Genomic DNA, 27496 nt, shown 5'->3' on the forward strand with positions numbered 1-27496 from the left:
ATTTTCATAAAAAGTCTCATGTTGGTGACCTTCTTTCCCCTCATTCTTCTTTTCTCTCTTCTTCTACACTGTTTCAGGGGTGACCACTGGTAGCAAGGTGTATTAGGTCCAATTCATAGTACCTGAAAGCACACTTTACTCAAAGTGGGAGGAGGTGTTAGTAGGAAACAACACGTCTGGATCCACAGGTTTGCCATATTTACGCTCCTTACAAAAATTATACAGTTATAAGCATTATGATATAGAATTTAGGTGGGAAAGAGAAAGACAGAAAGAAAGAGGGGAAGAGAGAAGGAAACAGAATAGAGAGGATGGTTAATAGTTTGGTTCAAGAGTTAAAACTGAACTGAACTCAACTGAATTAAAACATGGTTATTAAGAACCAAAGTGAACCATTTATTTTTCATTCTGAACAGAACTGAACTATTGCAAGTTCAGTGAATTGGTTCTTTATTAAAAAAACTGAACAGAACTGATACATGTTTAAGAATTTTTTATTTTTTTTGCTAAACTGATCTCTGCTGCAAATTTTCTGTTGACGGCATTGCTGAAGGTTCCTGCAACACATTCCAATTTGGGTTCTGCAACTATTTTCTGTTATTTTGTCATCTCCCATCTTGGCTTTAAATTATTTGAATCAAACCCCACCATAAATTATTATTCAAGTATCAATTTCGGTTATTTAATGTTTAAGTCTAAGTAATAAATTGCCAAGAGCTTCTATGATGAAATTTATGAAAGATTCACAGATCTTATTAAGAGCCACCATAAATTATATAGTGTTGTTGGTAACAGGCACTGCTTAATTGAAAGCTAAGCTTCTATTATTAACAGTTTAGTTCTAGTGCACTGAACTATGTTTAATAGCAGTTTGATTAATAAAACTTAAAACAGTTTAGGTTTAGTTTTTTATAAAATAATTCAGTTTTTAATAGTTTAATTCATTTTGGTATTAAAGTAGTTCACAGATCAAAATAATTTTTTGGACACCCCTAAATACTTTCCATTTGATAATGGCATAATATATGGGAGAATTTACATAACTCATGAATGATACTTACTAGGCCTACTGCAATGTCAAGGTGATACTTGCGTCCTGTAGTGTGCACTGCTCCACCACGACTAGAAGTCCGGTTAATTTTATTTTGAGCAGACTGATCCTTGAACTTCTTATCAGTCACCCAATATATTAAAAGATCAACCCACGCCTGTTCACCTATCCAATGAGGTCTCTTCCTCTTATCCCTAGCTTTGGTGAGCATATCAGAAAGGCGTTTTTTAACTTTTGTTTCATACACTTTTTTAATTTGCCACTCATCCTGAGCTGTCCAAGTAACTCTTGTCTGCAAAAGTAAAGAAAATGTTTGTCAATTACATCACAAGATAAAAGCAAATATATAAATAAATACATAAGAAGTAACATATATAGTCACCTTAAACTCCGTCCACCATCTGACCTGCACATCCTCAGGGACAGCCTCATAATGATGGTAGGGGCCCTCAAAATGTGACCTAATTGCAAGGCCAAGTGCCTTAACAGCATGACGATTAGGGGTCCAACTGTAAAACATTCAAGTTCTGAACACCACCAAACCTAATAATAATGTTCCCATTCTTTTAAATTTAATAATAACATATAAAAATGTATATATGTACTAGTAATATCCGTGTGTGGTAAGGATGGATAATCATCTTAATAAAGTAAAGACCACAATATATATACTTGTACTGCTAAAACACTTTGTTTAACAGCTAAGCATGTGTGCGCACTTAAACGAAATTTTAAAAAACTAAAGGGCGAAAAATTGGATCATATGTGATTTCTTGTGTTTAACATTTTCTTCTTTTGTAGATGTGTAATTTGTTCTTTTTTGGGTGTCTTTTCAACATAGATTAGGATCAACGTTTTGCTATTGTTCGGGGACACTTGAGAGTATTTAAATTGAACCATTATTCTTTCGGACCTAATTGTTTAATACGATACAAATGTGATGTGGCGTGTCTTCTAGAAATCCATTTCTTAATGAGATCAAACTTTGACACTCGCCCAATTAACTTTGCACTTTCATAAAATTTAAAAGTTATGATATTATTTTTCAGATCAATCAGGCTTTTAGAAGATTGTGAATTCATCATCAGCTCAGTTCTAACGTGACTGGTAAGTCAATTCACAGAAAAACCCACTTAGCATGAAGCTTAATTGAGCCAATAATAGTTAACTTGCTTTTAGATTATTAATGGGTGAGAGTAGATGTGATTCAAATTGTTAATTGTATGATATATGATATATGATATGATTGTATCTAAATAGACGAAGTTCTTGTTGCTTAAATAATTTGGCCAGAGATTTTTTTCTTTTAAAGAGAATAACAAGATTTTATTAGAAAGGGCTAGTAGGGAAGTTGATCTTAAGCCGTGTAAAGGAAACAAGAATGCTAAAAAACCAAACCATAAAAGGTCAAATTGTACAATGTCATAGACCTTTATCCTGTTTCATCTTCCCATAATATTTGGAATGGTATAGAATATAAAAGTTTTTCTAACTAGCGGGACAAATCCAACTTTCTCAGAAGATGGACAGAGTCTATACCATGGATTTTAAATCACTGAACAGTGTAGGAATGAATGACTGCTAGTCTCTGAGTAGGGAAAAGAAAAAACAAGAAAGTAGACAGAACCTTGTGTGAGTCATGACTTGGTTTGTACATGTGCTACAAATCATATGTGATTAGTTATGTCAAGTGTTGTCCAAACTCTAAATGATGACTTGACCTTTGTGTGAGTGATGTATAATGGATAAGCAAAGGTGTCTGGCAATTAGAAACATGCCTCTTTCTAGAGATTCAATAAGAATTTTGAAGAATAATTTACGTGAATTGACACTACAATAATACAAATAGTAGCATGTCTATGATCTTAAGGTATGGGTTCTTTGCCAACAACAGCTATTCCTTTTAATCAAACTTGTCTGCTTTTATGTGTGATGTTTGGTCTTCATTCTTTTATGCTTAATAGGAACCAACTTTATTATTTGAGACATGCATTTATCAAACTTTTGTAGTATATAGAAAATCTATTATGTTATTAGCTTTACACACTTTCTTTCCAGTTATATAATTATCAAGTTCATAAAATGTTAAGGAATTATTTTAAAAATATTTTGAGTCTTTATTTTGCATTGGCTAATGTAATTATCCCACAGGAAAAGGGCCGGCCACTTCCAAAATTTGGTGAATAGGATGTCAATCATCCAACCTCAGCTGAGGTTTCACAGTGATTTTTAATAAGGCCAGGGATGAGAAAAAGACAGGTGGCAACCCAGATTCACCAGGAAAGACTGCCACTGATCCTCATAGCAAACCTGTAGTAGAGCCTGACAAAACTCAAACTGTAAGATGTTCTTGATGAATTCTCTCTCTACTTACCTGACAAACACACCACTGTTTTTATTTTTAATCTGAATACAACATATTTTGGTCCATCTGAACAGGAATTTTAACCATGCAAAAATGCTGATTGTGTTGTGACATGTGTGTCACGTCATGTATGCCTGTGTTCTTTGCATGAGTTGAGAAACTATTGGATGTGACATTTTCAGTAACTTGAGAAAATATGGTAGAACAAGAATACTAGCTTTGGCCTACTAAATTCAAGATGTATTAAAACTCTAATTTATAGTTTGTAAATTATAACCTTTGCTGAGTTTTCTTCCCCCTCTTTGTTAACAATACAAAGCCTTGGCATACTAAATCCATGATGTATTGAAACCATGATTTATAGTTTGTAAATTATAAACTCCTCTGGGTTTTGTTCCCCCTCCTCATTTTGGTATCAATCTCTGCCGACCTACTAAATTCATTCACAGTATTCACTCTTGGTTGAAATATATTTTTTCCTTATTAAGCTGTGATTAAGATCTTGTTAAAAGCATTAAAATGTCCAAAACAAAAAAGGAAAAGATGGCCTTAATTCAATATATCTTGAAGCAACAAGGCATGAAAACAATAGAAACATTGGTTCATCCTTCATACATAAAAGATAAAATATATAATAAAAAATAATTTAAAATATCAAATATTTTATTCATATGTCATTATATAACTAATAATAAAATATTTACATGTCTTAACTAAAATAATTAGTATAAATATTTTTAATTAGATATATTTTTCAACAATAAATATAAGTTATACAATGATTTTATACATATGTGAACTTTACTTAAAAAATGCTATTTTCTAATTGCTCTTGTCTTTAGTCAACTAGGCCTCTACCCTTTAGAATCAACCCATTGTTTCCGTTGATCTAAAAGCTAGCCAGCTAGGCAGCCAAAAATGGAGCAATCATAAATAATGGAAAACAAATGAACAAAAGATATAATAATTTTCAAAGACAATAACAACACAAATGAGCCTCATGTCACTCATGAATGCCCTTACGTACAGGGAATTTAATTACTTGACTTTTGTACATAATTGACATTGTTATACACCTACAAAATCGGGCCTTGGTTAATGGATGTTGTACTGATTGAAGTAATATTTTTGTGTAATTCAAGCTCTAATTCAATGTAATTAAATTAGTGGGCACATAGAAACTCTGGAATGGTATTATTATCATGTGAAAGAAGCTTGTTGCCCTCAACATGTTAAAGAATACATGAGTATGCTTTTCCCTGTTCTGGTCAAGTTAAGATGTTAGGCAAAACTTAATTTGTTTCCATTTGACTAAATATTTAAATTATCCTTATTTCACTTAAAATAAACCTCTTTACTGGTTGTACTATTTTATAAACCTCAAACATGATGCATTGTTATTTGAGTATGATTGATCCAGCTGATAGTTTCCCCCATTGATGGTACAGATTATATGTCGTCATTACAACATTTGTGTTAGTGTTTTCCCTGTAACTGCATCCCCGCACTCGTTGTCATTGACACTGAGCATCTTTCGAGGTATGTCTCTATTTTTAAAAAAGTGGTATGATTGTAACATGTCGTTGTTCAAATATCGATATTGTTTCATGTTACTAGTTAGTTGCATTATGAGTGAACCTTAGTTTCCCGTTCGAGATTCGATACATCGATTAATACGGATAGTTTGAATTAATCGATGTATTGATTCTTGAATTGTCCGTTTGGACAGTTTGGGATGACATATTTTTATAGTTGAATCATACGTAGAGGTAAATTATCTTTTGAATGATTTGAATAAATTTTGGTATACTGCATTTGACATTGTTCTTCGGGTGCATATTTGATCGCGGTGATTGTTCACACATTCATCGCTTTCATCTTGTGTACTTGAAGACCAATGCGAAATGCTGCCGAAATTTCATCAAATCACTCGAAAGAGATTTTACTTGTACGTTTGATTCAACTATAAAAAATGTCTTCCTGAATGGGGTAGGGCCACACCTTCAATGCAAAAAAGTGAGTTTAGCATGCATCACAGATAACTTATTCATTGTCATGAATAGCAAAGACGAAACATGGATCGAAGTTGGATGAAAGCAAAACGCATCAGTGATGAGTATGAGAACGGGGTGGAACAATTTCTACAGTTTACGCAACTTAATGCTGAAAGTTTGAGGGGCAATTATTTTTGCCCATGTGTTAAATGTCTTAATGGTAGACGACAGTCAGTTGATGAAATCCGATCACATCTGATATGTTACGGCATCATTCCAAATTACACAAAATGGATATGGCATGGGGAATCGGCCGACATTCCAACTGTTTCTCAGTCTCAGGCGGTTCACGAAGACAGCGGAGAGCGTATAGAGGAAATGATCCGTGATCTTGGACAAGAGACTTTTGAGCAAGCGCATGCACCTCTGTATGATACAATAGAACGTGATTCCAACACGCCATTGTATCGGGGTGCACATCTTTCACGCGGTTGTCAGCAGTGTTAGCTTTGGTAAACTTGAAGGCAAGATTTGGGTGGAGTGATAAAAGCTTCACTGAATTGCTGGTCTTATTGAAGAACATGCTTCCTGAACAAAACACTTTGCTGAAAAATCACTACGAGGCCAAAAAGATTTTGTGTCCAATGGGAATGGAGTACAAGAAGATCCATGCATGCCCTAATGATTGCATATTGTATAGAAATGAGTATGCAGAACTACGGCAATGCCCCACGTGTGGGGTATCACAATACAAAGTGAAACATGATGAATTAACTGATGATGCAGGAACCAAAAATTGTCGTCCTGCCAAGGTGTGCGGTATCTTCCAATAATACCAAGGTTTAGCGATTGTTTGCTAATGCACATGATGCAAAAAACCTTTCATGGCATTCGGATGACTGAAAATCTGATGGATTACTGCGACATCCTGTCGATTCGCCACAGTGGAAGACAATTGATCGTTTGTATCCAGAGTTTTGGGGATGAGCCAAGGAACCTAAGGCTTGCTCTTGCTTCTGATGGAATGAATCCTTATGGTAGCTTAAGTAGCAACCACAGTTCCTGGCCTGTTTTACTGATGATTTACAACCTTCCCCATGGTTGTGCATTTTGCGTAAATACAATCCTATGTATGATGATCGCGGGTCCAAGGCAGCCAGGGAATGATATTGATGTGTATCTTACACCATTAATCGAAGACTTGAAACAATTGTGGGAAGAAGGGGTAGATGTGTGGGATGCAAATGTGCAGCAGACGTTCAGGTTACGCACAATGGTGTTTTGTACTATTAATGATTTTCCAGCATATGGAAATTTAAGTGGATACAGTGTGAAAGGGCATCATGCATGTCCTATCTGTGAGAAAAACACAAGCTTCATCCAACTCAAGCATGTAAAGAAGACAGTATATACCAGACACCGAAGATTTCTAAAAGCTTTTCACCCTTATCGACGATTGAAAAAAGCTTTTAATGGAAGTCAGGAGAATGAAGGCCCCCGGAAGCATTAACGGAAACCAAGTTCATGATCGCGTAAAGGACATTGTAACCTGTTTGGAAAGTCCCAGAAGAAGACATCATCTCCCAACAACATGTGGAAGAAACGCTCAATATTCTTTGATCTTCCATACTGGTCTGATCTATATGTGCGTCATTGTCTAGATGTTATGCATGTGGAGAAAAATGTATGTGATAGTTTAATTGTACTCTTCTTAACATTAAAGGGAAGACAAAGGATGGTTTGAAATGTCGTCAAGACTTGGTTGACATGGGAATACGAGAGCAGTTGCATCCCATATCACAAGGTCGACGAACATATTTACCCCCAGCATGCCACACACTGTCAACAGCAGAGAAGAAAAGTTTTTCAATGTCTGCGGAATGTCAAAGTTCCACAAGGATACTCTTCAAATATCAAGAGCCTTGTCGCCCTCAATGATCTTAAGTTGGTTGGCTTGAAGTCTCATGATTGCCATGTCTTAATGCAACAATTATTGCCTGTTGCGATTCGCGGCATCTTGCCTGACAAAGTTAGAGTTGCCATAACCCGTTTGTGCTTTCTTTTTAATGCCATATGTAGTAAAGTCATTAATCCTCATCAATTGGATGACTTGGAGAATGAGGCTGCCATTGTCATTTGTCAGTTAGAGATGTATTTCCCACCATCATGACATCATGGTTCACCTCATTGTTCATCTTGTGAGGGAAATTCGGTTGTGTGGTCCGGTTTTTTTGCGGTGGATGTATCCAATTGAACGCTACATGAAAGTGTTGAAGGGATATACCAAAAATCAATACCGACCAGAAGCTTCCATTGTAGAAAGGTATGTTGCTGAAGAAGCTATTGAGTTTTGTTCACAATACATGGAAACAGTTGAAGCTGTGGGGGTACCGAAAATTCGTCATGACCGGACACGAGGAGGTCAAGGGACACGAGGCTTCAATGTTGTTACCATGAGTCGACAAGATGTGTCACAGGCGCATTTGTATATCTTGAATAACACACAGGAGGTCGTTCCATACATACAAACTCACAAACAATATCTGACATCTATTAACCCAAAATTGAACATGATGAAATTGTTACAAGAGCATAATAGAACTTTCATGAACTGGTTTAAAGAAACAATAATGACTGATGACAATGCTTCCAAAACATTAAGATTGTTGGCTATTGGTCCGAATCTAAATGTCCCTACTTGGCAGGGGTATGACATAAACAATTATTCGTTCTATACAAAGTCACAAGATGATAAAAGTAGTGTGCAAAATAGTGGGGTGCTTGTGGAGGCTCATTCTGAGCACTTTTCTAGAGCATCTGATAACAACCCAATTGAAGCCTCAATGCCTTATTTCGGAGTTATTGAACAAATCTGGGAGCTTGATTATAATCAATTTAGAGTGCCAGTATTTAAATGTAACTGGGTTAATGGAAATACCGGTGTTCATAGAGATGAAATGGGATTCACTTTAGTAGACCTTAACAAGGTAGGTTACAAGGAGGAACCATTCATATGCAGAACAAGCTAGACAAGTGTTTTACATCCAAGATCCAAATAATCGTACATTATCAGTGGTTCTACAAGGAAGGCCAATTGGTGTTAGGGAACAAATTCATGATGCATCCCTTGACATTTGTGAGACTCCTCATTTTTGCACAAAAATGCCTTCAATATGTGAACAAGCAGAGGTGGATGACGTACATGCGATTCGTAATGATCATGCTGAAGGTTTATGGGAGAACATTGCTCCTTAACCGCCTTGTATCAATGTAATGTTACAATATTATTTTATTTGTTATTGACTTATATGTAACGTTCATATTTATTTTGTGCGCATACATTCTATTTTTAATCCTACCAAATTAATCTAAATTTGTTTCATTTGGACAGCGTCATGGTGACACCGCCAAGGTCCCCTCCGCAGTCAGATGGTAATTCGGAGCCACAACCTAAGAAGACACGACAAAGCACACGTCTTAGAAGGTTGACTTTAAGAAGTTTAGATCAGCCTAGACCAATAGTTAATGTGGATCCTGCAACTGGAAGAGCATCAGGCCCAGAGAAGCAAAAGTTCCACAGTTTTTTAGGGGTTGTAGCTCGAGAAAAGATCTCCATTGTCCACAGCAATTGGAAAAATGTGCCAGAAACTCTTAAGGACATGGTATGGGGGGACATTTTGGTAAGTCACATTAACAATTTGATGTATTCAAACATTGAGTTTATTTTCAAAAAAATGTTTACATGCACTAAAATTGACATGATGAATATGTAATGCAGGCTAAATTTGATATCCCAGAAGCTGAAAAGGCCAAGAAAAAAGTAATGTCCACGGTGGGCACTAGATGGAGGCAATTTAAGTCTTCGCTAACCACTAAATTTGTCTATGCTGACACACAAGCCGGACAGGAAGAAAATCCTTCAGCAAAATATGGTATGGATAAACAAACTTGGGACGAATTTGTTGCAAGTCGCAAGACCCCGGATTGGCAGGTAACATGTTTGTTCAATTTAGTTTAAATTTCTTTAGAAATGTACATTTTTAACAATTAAATAAATGCAAATAATATATTGTCAATGACAGGAAATTCGGAAAAAGGCAAAGGAGAGTCAAAAATACAATGACTGCCCCCACGTACTGTCTCGTGGGGTTATGACTTGCTTGAGAAAAAAATGTTAGATGAGAAAACAAAGCAAAGACAACAGCAGGCACTTTTGACTGAGAATCCATTGTCTGATCTGGAGGAGCCGCCATCTCCCATTAAAAGGCACGTGAAGTGGAAAATGGCTAGAACCAAACGATATGGCCAGATGACATCAAAGGCAGCAAAAGAAATTTCAGATAGAATTGTGAGTTGCAGCATGATTATAATCAATTTGGAACTAATTTTTGTTTGCTTTATAATTACTACCTCATTAACTCTTTCAATATGTTGTGCTTGTTTTAGGACTCGTTAGAAGAGCAGACGACACAGGGTAGTTTTGTTCCCCATGGTCGGGATGACATCTTGAATACGGCCATTGGCAAACCGGAACATCCAGGTCGAGTTCGTGCAGCGGGATCTGGTATGACCCTTACTCAATTTTATGGTAGGGCAACACGTACGTCGAGTAGTTCCTCAGCAACACTAATGCAACAACAGTGGGCTGACATTATTGGAAACATAAAGGAACAAGTAAGGAATGAATATGAAGAACAACACAAGAGGAGTCTGGAGGAATTTAAGAAGGAGTTGTCCAGTCAGATCTTCATTCAATTGAGTCAGATGGGATCACAATACTCTCCCCTTATTGAGGTGGATTTACAGGCATTGGCTGCACGTCTTAGCACTAAAGGAAGTAATGTAGAAACTGCTGATGTTGACCCATCAGGCGACAAAAATGTGAGCTTAAAACCCACTATGGGGTTATACGTGCAACGACAAAATACTACAGTGTTGGTGGCCTTGGGGAAAATATGTGAGGGTGGATCAGCCATTCACAATGTCACTTATGCTGATGATGTTGTGAGGGTGAGTGTTGACAAAGTTATAGAAGGTGATGCCGAAGTGCCCTTCCCGACATCAGAGATTCAATATGTCAAGCAGGCTCTTCAAACATTCATTGCATGGCCAACAAATCTTGTGAAAAAAGTGTCACATGAGGTAAATTTGGTGTTATTATATTTGCTGCATGACATGTTTACATGAATATATGTTAGTTTATGAAATTATGTAAATTGTTGTTTTCATTACACAATTAGGAGTCCGATACTAGTCCAAAGAAACTTCCTGAAACAGATGAAAGAGGGACGAATGATTTTGACCATGATCCGTTGCGTCAACTGATTAAGAGCCTATATTTCATGTACGACACACCTGTTGAGTTGAAGTGGGATGGCAGCAAATTTGGGCTTTCAAATGTTGATGCTTCATTCTTCTTGACATTCTCTGATGTAAATGAAATAGTAGCTGGATACAAATGTTTGAACATATCTATACTACAGTTATGGATGTTGTAAGTAAATTTAATATGATTCATTGATAAGTAGTATTTTGTATGCTATGCATCAGTATCAATTTTTATGTATAATTTATCAAAGCAGGTTTTTGGATGAGTGGAGCTCTACTTTGGGTCATGCTTCCGTGTATGGATTCCTTGAGCCACAATCGATACACAATGCAAAGGATCGACGTGCTGAATGTGAGCATTACTTACAAGCATGGCTCAAGGAATCGCAACGAGAGGTGTACCTAGGAGCTTACTTAAATCAGTAAGTACTATTAATTCAAATGGTTATAAATAATGTTGAAGTTCTACGTACCTAATACTTGTTTCTTGTAGGGGCCATTGGCAACTGGTAGTACTGTGTCCTGCGACCAATGTTGTTGCATGGTTTTGTTCGTTACGTAAGAAGCCTGATACTCATATCAAAACTGCAATTAACAAGTAAAGTTTTGTATTGTCCCTCATATCATGCAGTGTAATATTTTGTGTCAACCATTTGTTATCGTCGTATAGATGTTGATCATGCTATTATTATAAGCAGTGCAATGAAGTCAGCAAACACAACCGCGGATGGTACAAATAATCCAGCAACTCCTAAGTGGGTTGAAGTCAAGGTTAGTGATGCAATTAATCATTATTTTCCAGTATTGATCTTCAAATGATAACCTCAATACAATTGTTAGATCGAATTATTATTTATATTGAATGTAGAGCCATGTACAAAGCGGAGGGTATGAGTGTGGCTACTACGTGATGCATTGGATGTGGAACATCGTCGGTGGGGGTTTAAAGAATGATTGGAGCATGGTATGTTCGGTTTAACATCTTCAAATTACTATTTTAGTAGTATTTTCATTCATTTTACATCTTCATTAAATACACCCTTTGTATTCTTCATATTTTGTAGTGGTTTCTTGATGGAACGGCGTTAGACAACGAAACAATTACAACGATTCGCCAGAAATGGGCAGCATATTTTCTTAAAGTTCAAAGCATTCAATGTACAAAGTCTTAGTTGACATAGGAAATCTTTTGGTTATTGTGAACATTACTGAGACAAATGTCACTATATTGGCTTGTATTTATTTGGAAATATATTTATGAAACTTTGTGTTTTGTTGTCTCTACCGCTTACATTTTTGCTATACCGCTTATTCTTTTTTTTAATAAGACAGCAGACATAAAATTCACAAACTTCTAACTGTTGTACATACTTATTCTTTTATAACTATAAAGAAGCAATGCTTCTTATTGGCAATGAGATTTCTTTGCCTCTATCAGATTTAGAGTGAATGATGGGGAGGACAACTACACAACTCTTCCAAGAATAGACCCTTCTGTGAGCCAAAGGATCCCGACACAACATGGTAATTTTACATTTTTTATTTATTTGTGAATGAGTTTAATTTTTCCTTGTTGAGGCTTTTGCTTTGTAGGCAGAATAGCTGGCCCTAGGCAAATCATATGATACATCAACTCCAGTGTCTAGAAATGCAACCATATATTGCAGCACTGAAATTTTGTCACTTGACTGGGAATGTAAATCAGACCGCTTGGTATGTGAATTGATTTATCATGGTGATTGAGTTTATTCAGTTGTAATGATTATGAGATGAGATTATGAATTAAATTATTAAGTTGTTCCTCTTGATAAAAAGCTTCTTATAGGTACATCCGATGGGTGCATTAAGGCATGGAATGTGGATGCAAAGAGAGTTGTCTGTGACCTCAACACAACCGAAGCATTTCCAAGGTATTTCCTAATTATATATTGGCCTAATATTCGCAGAAACATATTTAAACCTTGTATATTTTCCAGGTTTCTGTGTATTGCCTTTTTAACTCTCCTACTTGTGGTTTTACAGTGTATTGGACATAAAGTGCAGTCCTGTGGAACCTATTTTTGTGTCTGCAGCAGCATCTGGAGGGTATTTGTTAAATTTCTAAATATTGAATTCTTTGTTGAACTAGTAATTTAATTTATTGATTTGATCCTCTGTTGTAACTTTTAATAAAATGTTAGTCTTATTATGATATGTATGTTTTGCTGTTTTGATTTCGGACATAAGGATGAACTATGGAATATGAGGACCTTACTTTCTTTGTAGGGCTGGTTCTAACTATATTGACAACCTGGGTTTTGCTTCACTTACTGTGTGGAACATGAAGACATGGAAAGCCATGGTATGTTCTTCTTTGTATAAAATGTTTTATGTTTATGTTGTTTATGGCTATTTTTAATTTTGGATTTCATAAAGACAGTCCTTCCTCTTGGAGAAGATCCACCAGCAATTACTTCTCTATGCTTTAATCACAATGGAAAGATTTTGGCAGCTTCTGCCGTTGATGGAATGATTCACATGTTTGGTATCCTTAATTTTGTTCATTTGATTGTTTCCTTGGTTTGATATACTTAGTGATTAATATGTGAAGTAAAATATAATGTAATTTTGTTGCTGTTAAACATATTTCCAATATAATTTGATTTGATTGTCATATTTCCATATTTCTATTGTTATTTGATTTCTTTCTAATTTCTCTTAATTCTTTAGTTTCTAATTATTTATCAATAATATCCATCACACTTAAATCCCCACAATTTCAACAATTGGTTGCATTTATTAAGTTATATCTTCCCTTGCTGGAGTTGCCAATTTGCTGGATTTCTTGTTCAGTGAAATAAAATGGTGCATTTCTTTTAAAGATAAATGTATTTAGAATGTTCTAGCAGTGGCCACAAAAATAAAATAATTGCAAGGACTAAAAACAAAAATGGCTATATTCGCAGAAACATATTTAAACCTTGTATATTTTCCAGGTTTCTGTGTATTGCCTTTTTAACTCTCCTACTTGTGGTTTTACAGTGTATTGGACATAAAGTGCAGTCCTGTGGAACCTATTTTTGTGTCTGCAGCAGCATCTGGAGGGTATTTGTTAAATTTCTAAATATTGAATTCTTTGTTGAACTAGTAATTTAATTTATTGATTTGATCCTCTGTTGTAACTTTTAATAAAATGTTAGTCTTATTATGATATGTATGTTTTGCTGTTTTGATTTCGGACATAAGGATGAACTATGGAATATGAGGACCTTACTTTCTTTGTAGGGCTGGTTCTAACTATATTGACAACCTGGGTTTTGCTTCACTTACTGTGTGGAACATGAAGACATGGAAAGCCATGGTATGTTCTTCTTTGTATAAAATGTTTTATGTTTATGTTGTTTATGGCTATTTTTAATTTTGGATTTCATAAAGACAGTCCTTCCTCTTGGAGAAGATCCACCAGCAATTACTTCTCTATGCTTTAATCACAATGGAAAGATTTTGGCAGCTTCTGCCGTTGATGGAACGATTCACATGTTTGGTATCCTTAATTTTGTTCATTTGATTGTTTCCTTGGTTTGATATACTTAGTGATTAATATGTGAAGTAAAATATAATGTAATTTTGTTGCTGTTAAACATATTTCCAATATAATTTGATTTGATTGTCATATTTCCATATTTCTATTGTTATTTGATTTCTTTCTAATTTCTCTTAATTCTTTAGTTTCTAATTATTTATCAATAATATCCATCACACTTAAATCCCCACAATTTCAACAATTGGTTGCATTTATTAAGTTATATCTTCCCTTGCTGGAGTTGCCAATTTGCTGGGATTTCTTGTTCAGTGAAATAAAATGGTGCATTTCTTTTAAAGATAAATGTATTTAGAATGTTCTAGCAGTGGCCACATGATTTGACAATCATGTCATCCTTAACTAGTCGAAGACATGTCTGCTGGTCTACAAATCACTGGCTGGCCTGCACATGATTCTTCCATCAGTTCAATTCTGTTTGGACCAGATGAGACTAGCATTTTTAGCCTGGGCTCTGATGGGAAGGCAAGTATTATAAATTTAATGTTATTCCAGCTTGTGAAATGGGTTGTACATTTATATTAATTTATTCTTTGTTGTCAGATTTTTGAGTGGAGTTTGCAAAATCAAGGTCAAATCCTGTGGTCGAGAGACTCTAGTAGGTATATTTCTAGTTTGACACCTTACACTTAGATGTACACTGTTTCTTTTTTCTTTTGTGCGGCTCAAAATAGTTTTTATTAGCCAAATGCAGGAAAATTTGATGCATGAAATAGAGGATTGTCATATCAGACTCAAGAAGTAAACAGACTTCATTATTTATGAATAAATTATAGAAATAATCTGGTTTTTTTAGGCCAGATTTTAGTACAAACTTCAACAAAGACAGGGTTTCTCCCTAACAAGGAATTTCCTCTTTCAAAATACCAGAAATTCCAATCAAGCATCTTAATTGCCTTCTACAAATTAGTCACACAACCTATATATAACTATCATGCAACATATAAATGCCTAATCCTAGATAACTTCCTAATACAGAATTATAACATCCTAATTACAATTTGGGCTTTGGGTCTAACAACTCAATAATATAAAATTGGTTTGGAAGGTTAGGATTGTCCGAGTCTTATAATGACTATATTGGCCATATTTTTTTTAGTCGATGTGGGGTCCCAATATTATAAGTGTAAATATTTTATTTAGAGTATTTGGCTTGCTTTCTAAAGCATTTTTATCCCGGTTCCTCCTATCCTTGGTTTTATACTTGTTTGAAGAAATAATTCACAGCATGACCTTTTTTTTTCCTTCCATAGGTTCTGTTACCCCCTCAATGATTCAAAATATTGCAGACATGAGATGGCATTAGATGCAAATGGGAGGAGACTCTTGGTAACATCCAGTTCATTTAGAGCACCCATATACCAGGTTAATGATTCGTGGTGAATTGTGATTAGACCATTGCCTTTAGGGATTATAATTATATAATTATCCATACATTGGTTTGACTTGTTACACCCAGTAAATTTTGGCTTTGAATATATCCGGTTATCTTGTTAGTTATCTGGAATTGTTGTGTCTGGTTGTCTTGTGTCAGGTTCATGGTCAAATATAAAATAAAAAATGCTATAGCATTGTTGTTTCCTTTAGCTTAAGCATGTGGCAGCCCTCCTTGAATTACAGTCCTAGCTTCTCTGTAGGAGACTCCTCACTATACAGAGAGCCTTGGTTGAAACCAGGGTTATCCTATCTTGTTGAAACATCTAGTGTCAAGGATTAACGCTTAAACCTTGAAGTTTATAACTAGAATGGTAATTTTCTTATAATTCCCCCTCAGTGCTTAAACCTATTGCTGAAATTTATTTTAGTTATCAGACTGGGACAATAAGGATTGAATTCTTGATCACTAGGTCATGGAGATCTCATGCAGTCATACCATGTTAAGTACTAACTTTTAAAGTCTTACAATTTTTAAGTAGGCCCATGAGTATTTTTGATATCTTGCAATTTTGTCCAACTAGTTAAAATGGGCCATGGCTCATGTTTTGTTCTATATCTAATTAAACATTCCAGAAAATTTCAACCTGGAGACTCCTGGTCCCTAGGCCGTATCTTATGAAATGCCTTAACCTAATATAAGGCCAAACAAGTATATCTTGAAGACTCAAAGATCTCGACAAAAGGTTAGAAAATCTAGCTTGCCTTAATCCATTTATTATTAAGCCACTATTACAATATAATATTGGATTAATAGAAGAATTTTTTTTTATTGAGTACACAAAATTACAATACTATAATTTTTTTGTATGTTTCTCTATAATTTTCAAAATAATATTTTTTTTAGTTTCTTAATTAATACATGTTAACAAGACTCATTTGTAAAAAAAGAAGTAAAGTAAAATAGAGTGATATTTTATAATTACTTTTATAAAAATAAAATAAAAACTTAACTTCACAAACTGAAAACTATTTCTCAATGGAATGTTTTCTGAAACAATGATTTTCTTTTTTTCCTTTTGTAATATAGAAAACGGTATTGTTATTTTGCCCAGCAAAAGTTCAATTGAATGTAGTGCAAAGCAACTAAAAAACACATTTCCATCAAAACTCTAATCTGCAGCAGCCAATATCAGCTGGAGGACTAAAGTCCAGCGGCTTGACAAGCAAACAAACAGAAGGCAAGTCTTGCTTAAGTTTGCTTTCTTCCATGACTCCGTCTTAAATGTCTGCCATTCATTTCTTGGATTGCGTCCATGACTACAATCTGTTCGAACTATTTCCTCAACCAAATCATTTTGCTCTCCTTGTGTTTAATTTCAGCAAGATTTTGGACTTTTATGTTTTCTTCTGCTTTAATCAGAGGAACAAGGCGTGGGTTTTGCTGCACATTTAATAGGTTCATTTTTTCTCACTTAAATAAAGCATTTCTTTTCTGTGATTCGTATTTCTTTCAGTTTCTGTTTGTGTCTCTTCTTTTGTTCACTATTTATTACATTTATTTGTTGCATTGTCTTCCTTCTTGCTTCCCATTTGCCAAGTGAGTGGAAAGGGGAAAAGAACAAGTTTTGCTTCTTATGTTTGCTTCAATTTATTTGAGTTTGAGATATTTAGGGCTACTGTAGAATCAGCTTCATATCTTCTCAACTTCGCAATCCAAAAGTTAAAGATAGATATATAATATAGATCATATGACATAACGTAATGCATACTTAATAGAATATAAATAACCCAATGCTCACAACCTCACACATTGCTTTTAGCTGTTGATAACTTTTTATAGGGATATAGTCTTTTTATATTGTATTACGATTTAGGAGATAAATATGCATCTTATCTAAACAGTAAATGAAGTTTGCGTCTCCATTATCCTCATCAAAGAAAAGTGGGAAGTCTGCTTCCTAGATGTCAACCATAGTAGCAAAACTGTCTAAATGAGCTTAAGTGCTATCGTTTGAAGGCCAAGAAAAAGATGAATTCCCCAAATCCAGAAGTTAGAATTAGATATAAGCTTGAAAAGGTTGGATTTCATTGCGACTGTAATTTTTAGTTTAAAGTTTTGTTTCCTGTAGCTGTTGTACCTTGCTTCTTCAATGTTGTTGATAATTTACTTTTATGATTTTATGATCTATGTTTTATGACATCCTCCAGTTTTCTAGCAAGTAACAATGGTATGAGCATTGTCCTGGTATTCACTAAATTAATGTGGCTCCCCCTTTCTTTGATGTATGGGCATTGAAATAACAAGAATGTTGCTACATATGGATTTGTATTTGAAATACCTCCATGAAATTCTATTTTCTATTTGGGGAAGTTTCTGTTAAGTTATATTTTTCTTTGAGACATTACTACTTCGAATATATTTTTTTCCAGTTACCTGGCTTGTTAGTATAAAATCACAATATACATCAACTTCGATAATAGATATTTTTAACATGGCCATTCACCTCATAAGTACAAACATGATTTAGTGCCTTAGATAGGCTGGAAAGAGGCATTGTTCCTTTCCTCCTTATTTTTTCCTCTTCTAACTTGCAGTCTTTTATTTTAACTTGGTTTATTTTAACTTACAATTTCTATCTTATTCTGAAAATTTTCCGAAATCTTGATCACCACCCAGCTTTTGTTGTTGTATATAACATGGATACAACTGAAATTGTATCATTTTATCAGGTAAATGTTTTTCATCATGTTTTATTTTCTTGGGTTTTCTGTGTTTTCTGACTCATTTTTACATCTTATCAGAATTCACCAGACGAGCTTTATCTGTTGTTTGAGCAGTTCTGTGACCACTTCCATGCAACATCAAGGAATTCAATGTATATGAATTTCATATCTTCTCATTCAAATAATATCCACGCACTGGAACAGCTCCGGAGCATTAAAGATAAGGCAAGCAGCTCTGCACAGGTAGTGTTGTTGGTTGTATCCTTCTAATCACTTGCCTCCTCTGTCCCTCCCTTCCTAGATAAAAGAAAAAACAAAAGACAATGTACGTGATGTGCTAATGTGTTCTGTGTATAAATTTTGTTTGTAGTTTTGCAGTTTGTGAAGAATATTTTTGAATCAAGATTCATTGTACGTACACATTACTTTTGAATCAAGAATATTTTGATAGAAAAGCTTTATACTCTATGATCACATCCCAGTGGCAAAAATATTTGCTTAGTAATATTCTAATTGATTAAAAAAAAGTTATAGGTTGTATACTTGTAATTGCATTTAATTCCAACCAAGACACGAGGACCAATCAAGTCATGGCTTGAGGAGTTATTTTTGTTACAGGATAGGGGAGGTTATTTTCAGCTATTGCATTTATATCTATTGTAATAGAAAAAAATTACAGAACTTATGGATGACATTCGTGAGAATGTCTCTGTGTTGACACTGCTTGCTGGATATGATTGTAAATTCATTTGCTCATATGATATCAACTAAGCCTGTTGATCGATATACAAGACCAGAATTTACAGGTAAGGAAATTGATCATTTCTATTAAAAAATTGTATATCAGTAAGAAATTTCTTTATTGGTATTTTTTATTTGATAGAGAATGGGCCGTTGGCAATTGATTCTAAACAGGCTATTAATCATATTAAGAGGAAGTATGAGTTGGAGAATATGGAAATTGTGAACAAGGAAAAAGAAAAGGTTCGATATGATTTCGTGGTATTTGTAGAATGTAATTTCCATCAACATGTTTCTAATTAATTTGAACCTTTATAGGCTGACAAAGCCATTGCAGAAATTGAGGCAAAGTGTGGCCAAAAAATTGAAGAATGCAAAGAAGAACAAAGGCAGCAGTTGATGCGCATTGAAGATGAACACACGTTGCTCGTAAGCATAGAAAAAGTCTTGAATTTGAAATTATTGGCTGCTTAGAAATATTCTATCATTGCATTCTATTACATGGGATCATAAGTGTTCTGATTTGTCTTTAGTTATATTTTTAATTACTTAATGTTCTAATTAATTGAAAAAACCATTTTTTTAAATAAAGTTACTATCTGATTAGTATTTGTTAGAGATGCAATATAAAGTCATTCATGTATCGTTACCTAGCAGCTTGAGCTTTTTGGATAGTTTGTTAATGACATGGTACGAAATTCTCTATGACTATGTGGTCTAGAGATCAAAGCATTGAGGTGTGAACTTGAAGATGAGTGTCAGAAGCTGGAAGAGGAGTTGCATCTTCAAAAATCCAAAGTATGGAATACCCTGATATGATAAATTAATTTCTTGTCATAATTTTTATTATTATATTTATTCTTTGGAATATATTGCAGGAAGACAGGCAAAGGGCTTTGTTGCAGTTGCAGTTGAAAGTGATGAGTGACAAGCCCAAAGAGGACCAAGAAGTGAATTCAAAACAGGTTTACTTGTGTTTCAATCTATTTGTTTGTGTCTGTCTTCAAATGGATGCCATATTTGCTAATTTTCATGTTGGGATACCTTTGGTAGTTTGGTTTGATAGGATATTCCATTATTTCAGAGCTTCCTAATTTTGTCTGGTGATGGTGTGTTTTTACAAATGCTAAAATTAAGATAGACTCCATGCTATTACTTACTAGTAACTGTTTCCTGGAATTCTATAATTTGTTGTCTCAGACTCTCAGTCATAGCCTCTGCCAGGGAATAAATACCTTGAATTCAAATGTCAAATCAGACACTGCATTCCAAGGCGGTTATTACATAATAACCGTCTTTGAATGTCGACCAGACGTAACATTCAAAGACGGTTATTATGTAATAACCGTCTTTGAATGTCGACCAGACGTAACATTCAAAGGTAATAACCGTCTTTGAATCTCGAGGAGATGTAACATTCAAAGGCGGTTATTATGTAATAACCGTCTTTGAATGTCGACCAGACGTAACATTCAAAGGCGTTTATTATGTAATAACCGTCTTTGAAAATTTTTCACTTTCAAAGACGGTTGTTATAATAACCGTCATAAAAAGCAATTGCGTTTCAACGACGTTATATACAACGACGGTTTACAACCGTCGTTAAAAGCACTTATTAACCGTCGTAAAAAGCCATTTTTCTAGTTGTGTAAGCCTTGAATATGAGGGCTTTCAATTTATAAAAAATTTAAAATTAAGTCATTTTTTTAATTAAATAAAACTAGAATCTAAACTACACTGTGCGAGAACTTATTATGTAAGTGACATCTTGTTTTAAGTAAATTTTTATGAATATTTGAGACCCTCACTCCAAGCAACTGAAATGCTATTCAAGTTCAAGTTCTAAAACGCAAATGAAGATTAAATTCAGAATTGATAATTGATATGCATATTTAATTTGTACATTTAAATTACATATCAATTATCTAATTTGTTCTCTTTTAATACTTCTTTTAATTTAAAAGATAAAAATTTAGTTTTTTTTAAAGTTTTTATCAAGAGAATGTTAAATTTAGGGAAATCACAATGTTTTTGTTTTTTTTTTTTTAGAGTTTGACACAGTAACAAAAGTTTGAAAGATGTTGAAGAATTAGAGCAACGCGTCAGTGCACGCTTAGCACAAGAAGTCAAACTAGAAGTCAATTGTATCGTGCATTTGGAGCAACGCGTCGGTGCGCGCATTTGGAGGCTTAACGTGTGGTCACTTAAGTCAACTGTACTTTACATTTGCGCTCAGCGCACACATGCATACTTAGCAAATATTCATTTTTGAAAAGCATGATTGTGTGACATTTTGAAGATTATAAAGGGGTGACATTGTGCTTTTGGAGGGAGTTATTCAGGAGCGCATGAAAAGGGAGCCGAACTCACTCACTTGGAGTTCTTCTTCTTCCATTTCCTTTGCTTCATCTTGTATTTTTGAGCCTCTCATGACTATGAGAGGCTAAATTATCCATTTTTGGGGGTTTGGATACCAAACACGCTTGATGTAATGATCTTTACTATCCATTTAATGTTATTTCAATATTATTATTTCCTTTCTAAGTTTATTGCCTTGTTCATGGTTTGATCATCCATTCACATGTATGTTATAGGATTTTAATAATTGGGAAATGTTTTTATCCTAAGAACATGAAGGAACCTCAAAGTAATTCATGTCTAGGGAAAGAATGGTGTTATTTAGTCTTATTTATGCATCTTTATTCTTAAAGCAAATTATTTGGTTTAGCTCTTAAAGAATTAGGAGTGAAATTAGGTGATTTAGGCTCTTTCACATGAGGAATCATGATTGGAGTAGTTTAGTTGATGAAGGTAATAGTTGGAATAACTTTAAATAGTAAAAAATCTTTAACATTGCATCAAGAGTAGTTTTGGTAGGCCAAGCATCCAATATCTCCACAAAAATCTGCACCAAACATCAATTTCCACCTTCAAGTGTTTATTTTTTTGTCTCTTGCATCTTGCTCTGCTCTTTTATCCTTTATTATGGTTAAAGTTTATATTTTCGTACTATCACCTTAAAAAATATTTAGTTTAGTCATTTATTTGCTTAAAATTAGATATATACAAACTCCGAATATAGTCAAAGTCCATATGGACTTGACACTCAGTCTTACTGTTTTGATACTACTGGGACAAATTGATACATTTACCAAGGAGTTAACAAGTTTTTTAAACACTAACATTGTCTAACATTTGAGTGTGTTTTTTAAACTCCGAGTACAATTCTCAACTAGTGTTAAAACAATAACATTTGAGTGTGTTTTTTACGCAAAAGGTCATATGTAATCTCATTCAACGTGACTATAGTCAATTATCCATTTCTTATAACATTGTCTAGCTATAATTCCTTTTTTTTTCCTTCCTCTCATTTTTTTTTTATTTTTTGATTCAAAACATGCAAGTTCACTCAAATGCGACTGTTATTGGCCCAAATGTTGAATTCATGGATAAAGGGGCGGATAAACCAAAAAATAGGACTCAAAAATCAGTTTGGTTGAAGGACTTTGTTCAAATTGGGCCTTAGTGCATTTGGGCCAAAGTAGCTCTTATTATTTGTGTGTTGGAACCTTGTTTTTCTTTGTTGGTCTTTTGCTTTGGGGTCCTTTTGGCTTGTGTCAACTAAACCTAGTATTTTATTCTCTTTTGAAGAGAAAACTAGTGTATGAAATGAAGTAGTTAATTTTATCTTCCTTGCATTTATGTTTTTCCCTTGATGTTTATCATTCTTAGAGTTCAGAGTAGTTTTTGCCTAACAATTTTGGTGTTTTCATCTTGGTTTCATTGCCTCCTCGTACGAACAAGGAAACTGATGATCCCCTCAAGGTTATTCTAGATCAACTTGTTGTGTTGCAAACTCAAATGACAACACAAGATGACCATCAACAATAGATCTAGACCGATATGGACTCCAGATATGACAACCTGACCTCTACATCACCGCCCTCCAAACCCAGGTTACCTCTTTGTCTTCCCCACTACTTATTGCACATGTTACATCTTTACCTATTTCTGTTGTGCCCACAGCCTCCCAAAACACTACCCACTACCCAACCTGTTATTCCTGCTACTACCCCATCGACTTCCTTTGGGTTCTCTATGAACTTTCTCATCCCCACCACTAGACCTACCCTTTCATTCCCTTTTGGATTTTTCCCATTACCTTCACTATCGTTCAATTCCCCCCAACCCTCTTCTTCCAATTCCAACTCCAATCCTTGCCCCCTATTTTTCCCTCACATTACTTACGTGATAGTCCTTACTACCACTCTAGCCACTTACATGTTTGTCCCTACCCTTACATCCCCTAATTTCACCTCCATGAGCCCCACCACAACCACGTTCTCTTTCCTTAATCACTCCCCCGTTCGACCACCAAAATTACACTTGGCTATTTTTGATGGATTTGATCCCTTAGGTTGGTTATTCCAAGTCAATCAATACTTTTCTCTGTATCACATTCCTTTGTGTCAACGATTACACATGGTTTCATTTTATATGAAGGGTGACAATTTTAGTTGGTTTAAATGGATGCATCAAAATTCCTATTTTTTTGATTGGGGATCTTTTACTAGAGCTATGAAAATTAGATTTGGGTCATCCTTCTATGAGAATCACTAGGCTAAGTTATTCAAACTTCACTAATTTGGATATGTAATTGCCTATCAAACCAATTTTGAGAAACTTTACAATCAGATCAATGAACTTCCGCAAGATATGATCCTCAATTGTTTTCTTTCTGGTTTACTTCCAAAAATTTGTAGGGAACTTGTCATTCATCACCCTTATTCCATATCTCATGTTATTGGTCTTGCCAAATTGGTTGAAGCCAATATTAAGGATTCTAAACCCTGCCCATCTCATTCCTCCCACCTTTAAATACTAACCCTTCACTTCAAAATATTCCACCACCCAAATCACCACCACTTACCCCAAATCCTTCATTAAATCCTTCCTCCTTACCTGTTACACACCTCACTTCCAATTATATACAGAAACGTCATGCTAAGGGACTGTGTTATTATTGTGATGAAAAATTCATCACTAGACATAAATACAAAAAATCCCATTTTCCTTGACTTCTGATGTGTCATTATTTTCTCCTATTTCTTAACCCTTTTTGTCACCATTTTAATTACTGATTAACCTTAATTCTCAAATTAATTATGCAGTTTTATCATTTGGGCCTACTTGACTAATTTTGTGTTTTTAATTTAATTTCATGAGAATTATAAGCAATTGGGCTTGAATCCAGAATTGGGCTTAGGCTTGAAGAGAGCAGACAATTTTATTTTATCAAATCTTATCTTATCCAGATTTTATTTCATCTAGATTTTATTTCATCCAATCTTATCTTATTTATCCAGATTTTATTTTATCTAGATTTTATTTCATCCAATCTTATCTTATCTTGTCCAGATTTTATTTTATTTATGGGCTTGCACTTAAAACTGATTTGTAAGCTTTGGGGCTGAGGACCTATATAACAGCACCAAAGTTTTAGTTTTAGGAGTTTTTTTTAGAGGAGAATAATTTTAGGGTTTTAGAATTCCAGTTTTTACTGTTCATGCGCACTGTTCACGTAGAATAAAATTAGTTTTCTGCAATTTCGTTTCTGCTTCAATCTACAATTTTGTTTTCTACTGATTAATGGAAGGCTAAGTCTCCAGCGTTGTTTTCTCTTAATGATTAGTTTCGTTCATGACTAATTAGTGTATGTGTTGCTTAATCACATAATGATAGCCTTATGTTAATTTTCACTTAGTAATTTAATTTAGGGTTGGATTAAGTGGTTGAACTGATTAAGGATAAATTCTCGTAACCTAGGATAAGAGACTTGCTTGTGAATCAAGGGGAAACAACATGTTTTAATTCTGTTATTTTCTAATTCAAATTTGCTTGTTGTTTAATTTATAAAAATAAACAACCCCCCCCCCCAATTCGTTACTATTTTATTACTATCTGTTATGAACGTTTGGTTGACCATTGCTCGTCGGGAGACGACCTAGGATTACTTCCTAGATGCTGCATTTTTAATGTTTATTTGATTCAGGTACGACCTTGATCAACTTCCCTAAACTCATTGCCCATGATCCTCCAGAATCTGAACCCCTAACCCTAGAGAACTCCACTACTCACTTCCATATTTTCTCTTAAGCTTTAGTTGGCCACCTTTCCCCTAAAACACTTAAGTTCTATGACTCTATTTCCAATTTTCCAGTTACAATTTTGGTGGATTCCTGCAGCTCACACAACATCATTCAACCTCAAATAGCTCGTCATCTCAAACTTCCCACCACCCCTATCTCTCCATTTTCTATGATGGTAGGCAATGGAAATCATATCCAATGCCAAGGTTTCTATCCCCACATGGATATTCACCTACATAACACAATTTTCACCATTGCCTTCTATTTACTACCCATTGAGGGTGTTGATGTTGTCCTCAACATTGAATGGTTCAGATCCCTTGGCCCAATCACAACTGATTTTGTCATTCCTAGCCTATCATTCACTCATCAAAACACTCCCACTACCCTTACAGGTGACTCTACCAACATCCCTACTCCAACCTTCTTCACTCAATTATGTCACTTACTACATAATAACTCAGTGGCCTCACTTCATCTTCTAACCTTCCAACCCCTTTCTACCACCACTACCCTAGTTTCGTTGGACTCACCATTAGAATTCCATGGGTCCAATCTCAACTCCCTTCCCCAAACTATTCAAAATATTTTGCTCTCACACTCCATTGTGTTCCAAAACCCTTATGGCGTACCCTTATCTCATCCCCATGATCTCCACATTCCTCTCCTACTCAACACTGTTCATGTCAATGTTAAACCGTACAGATACCCTTACTCACAAAAAACAACCATTACCCAAATCATTCAGGATATGCTAGATGAAGACATCATTCGACCTAGTACTAGCCCATTCTTTCATCGGTTATATTGGTAAAAAAAATATGGAAGTTGGTGATTTTATGTTGATTACCGCTCTCTCAATGTTGTTACTGTTAAAGATCGCTTCCCTATTCCTACAATTGATGAACCATTGGATGAGTTAGGCAACACTACTGTTTATTCTAAGATTGATTTATGCTCGGGTTATCACCAGGTTCATTTGGTTCTAAAAAGATACACACCAAACAACTTTTTGCACTTCAAATAGTCATTATGAGTTCCTTATGATGCCTTTTGGGCTAATTAACGCTCCCTCCACGTTTCAATCAACAATGAATGATTTGTTGTGACCTTTTTTACACAAGTTTGTTTGGTTTTCTTTGATGACATTTTAATTTACAGTATTGATTTTACTTCCCACTTAGATCATTTAGCTACTATTCTTGGTTTACTTTGTTTAAACTAGTTTGTTGCTAATTTTCCAAAGTGTTCTTTTATTGTCTCTATTATGAATTACTTGGGACATATCCTTTATGCTCATGGGGTTGCCCCTAATCCTGACATGGTGCATGCTATTCTAGACTAGTCAGAACCACATTCTCACAAGGCTCTGTGGATTCTTGGGTCTTACTGGTTTTATCATCGTTTTGTGTGTCATTATGCCACACTTGCCTCTCCTCTCACCAGTTTATTGAGTTTCACTACTTTTTCTTGGAGTATAGAGGCCATAATGGATTTTACAGAGATGAAAATTGAAATGACAACAATGTCGGTTCTTGCTTTGCTAGATTTTTCTTAGTTACTTGTCTTGGAGACTGATGCCTCTTTTGTGGTGATTGGTGCGGTTCTGATTTAGAATGGTCATCCTTTAGCCTTCTTCAGCAAGAAAATGTGTCCTCGCCTTCGTGCATGTTTTGTCTATGTTCGTGAGATGTACGCCATTACTGAAGTTGTAAAAAAATGGTGTCAGTGTCTCTTAGGAAGGCATTTTCATATATACATGGATCATAAAAGCCTTAACGCCCTATTGACCCAAACAATACAGACTTTGGAGCAATAAAAATGGACAACCAAGTTTTAGGGGTTTCAGTTTGAAATATTTTGCGAACCTGGTAAAAGCAACATAGTCACAGACTCCCTTTCATGTAAGTTTTGTGATGGCCCTTCCTTATTTGCTATTCTTTCCTCCCCCAGTCTAGCTTTTCTTACCACTTTGCAAACATATTACACCTCACACAATGAAGGCCAACAAATAATTAGTAAATTTCAATCCAACCCTGGCATGAATGAACATTTCACAATTATAAATGGATTGTTATATTTCAATCAAAGGTTGTTTATACCTAACCATGACAACTTGAGACATGCTATCCCGATGAAGTTTCATGCTACCCCTATTACTAGCCATTCGGGTTTGAAACCCATCCT

The 27496-nt window shown here is 34.9% G+C and overlaps 3 protein-coding genes and 3 long non-coding RNA genes across 6 annotated transcripts; 5 read left to right on the forward strand and 1 right to left on the reverse strand.

The window, feature by feature from the left end:
* Positions 1 to 506: 506 nt before the first annotated feature.
* LOC121173167 (uncharacterized) lies at positions 507 to 1571 on the reverse strand. Its single transcript, XM_041007242.1, has 3 exons — positions 1434 to 1571; positions 1062 to 1343; positions 507 to 557 (listed from the first exon to the last, which is right to left on the reverse strand). Exons 1-3 carry the CDS (start codon positions 1569 to 1571, stop codon positions 507 to 509), a joined length of 471 nt encoding a protein of 156 aa, XP_040863176.1.
* Positions 1572 to 7584: 6013 nt separating this feature from the next.
* LOC121173168 (uncharacterized) lies at positions 7585 to 12010 on the forward strand. Its single transcript, XM_041007243.1, has 13 exons — positions 7585 to 8397; positions 8484 to 8680; positions 8802 to 9090; positions 9189 to 9401; positions 9493 to 9558; positions 9654 to 9758; positions 9857 to 10552; positions 10651 to 10904; positions 10993 to 11160; positions 11232 to 11336; positions 11437 to 11509; positions 11607 to 11702; positions 11803 to 12010. Exons 1-13 carry the CDS (start codon positions 7585 to 7587, stop codon positions 11908 to 11910), a joined length of 3183 nt encoding a protein of 1060 aa, XP_040863177.1. The 3' UTR covers positions 11911 to 12010.
* On the forward strand, positions 11956 to 13303 carry LOC100813928 (WD repeat-containing protein 91). The gene is made up of 6 exons (XM_041007244.1): positions 11956 to 11973; positions 12341 to 12451; positions 12554 to 12648; positions 12761 to 12823; positions 13004 to 13079; positions 13154 to 13303. The coding sequence occupies exons 1-6, from the start codon at positions 11956 to 11958 to the stop codon at positions 13301 to 13303; spliced, it is 513 nt and encodes a 170-aa protein (XP_040863178.1).
* A 443-nt stretch (positions 13304 to 13746) lies between these two features.
* Positions 13747 to 14277, forward strand: LOC121173125 (uncharacterized). Its single transcript, XR_005887420.1, has 3 exons — positions 13747 to 13822; positions 14003 to 14078; positions 14153 to 14277. It is a non-coding gene; the product is annotated as an uncharacterized lncRNA (long non-coding RNA).
* A 4006-nt stretch (positions 14278 to 18283) lies between these two features.
* LOC121173126 (uncharacterized) lies at positions 18284 to 18808 on the forward strand. Its single transcript, XR_005887421.1, has 3 exons — positions 18284 to 18425; positions 18498 to 18662; positions 18798 to 18808. It is a non-coding gene; the product is annotated as an uncharacterized lncRNA (long non-coding RNA).
* LOC121173127 (uncharacterized) lies at positions 18807 to 20398 on the forward strand. Its single transcript, XR_005887422.1, has 4 exons — positions 18807 to 19403; positions 19479 to 19589; positions 19882 to 19958; positions 20039 to 20398. It is a non-coding gene; the product is annotated as an uncharacterized lncRNA (long non-coding RNA).
* The last annotated feature ends 7098 nt before the right edge of the window (positions 20399 to 27496 follow it).

Source organism: Glycine max, chromosome 12, assembly GCF_000004515.6.
Source record: "Glycine max cultivar Williams 82 chromosome 12, Glycine_max_v4.0, whole genome shotgun sequence".
Taxonomy (NCBI): Eukaryota; Viridiplantae; Streptophyta; class Magnoliopsida; order Fabales; family Fabaceae; genus Glycine; species Glycine max.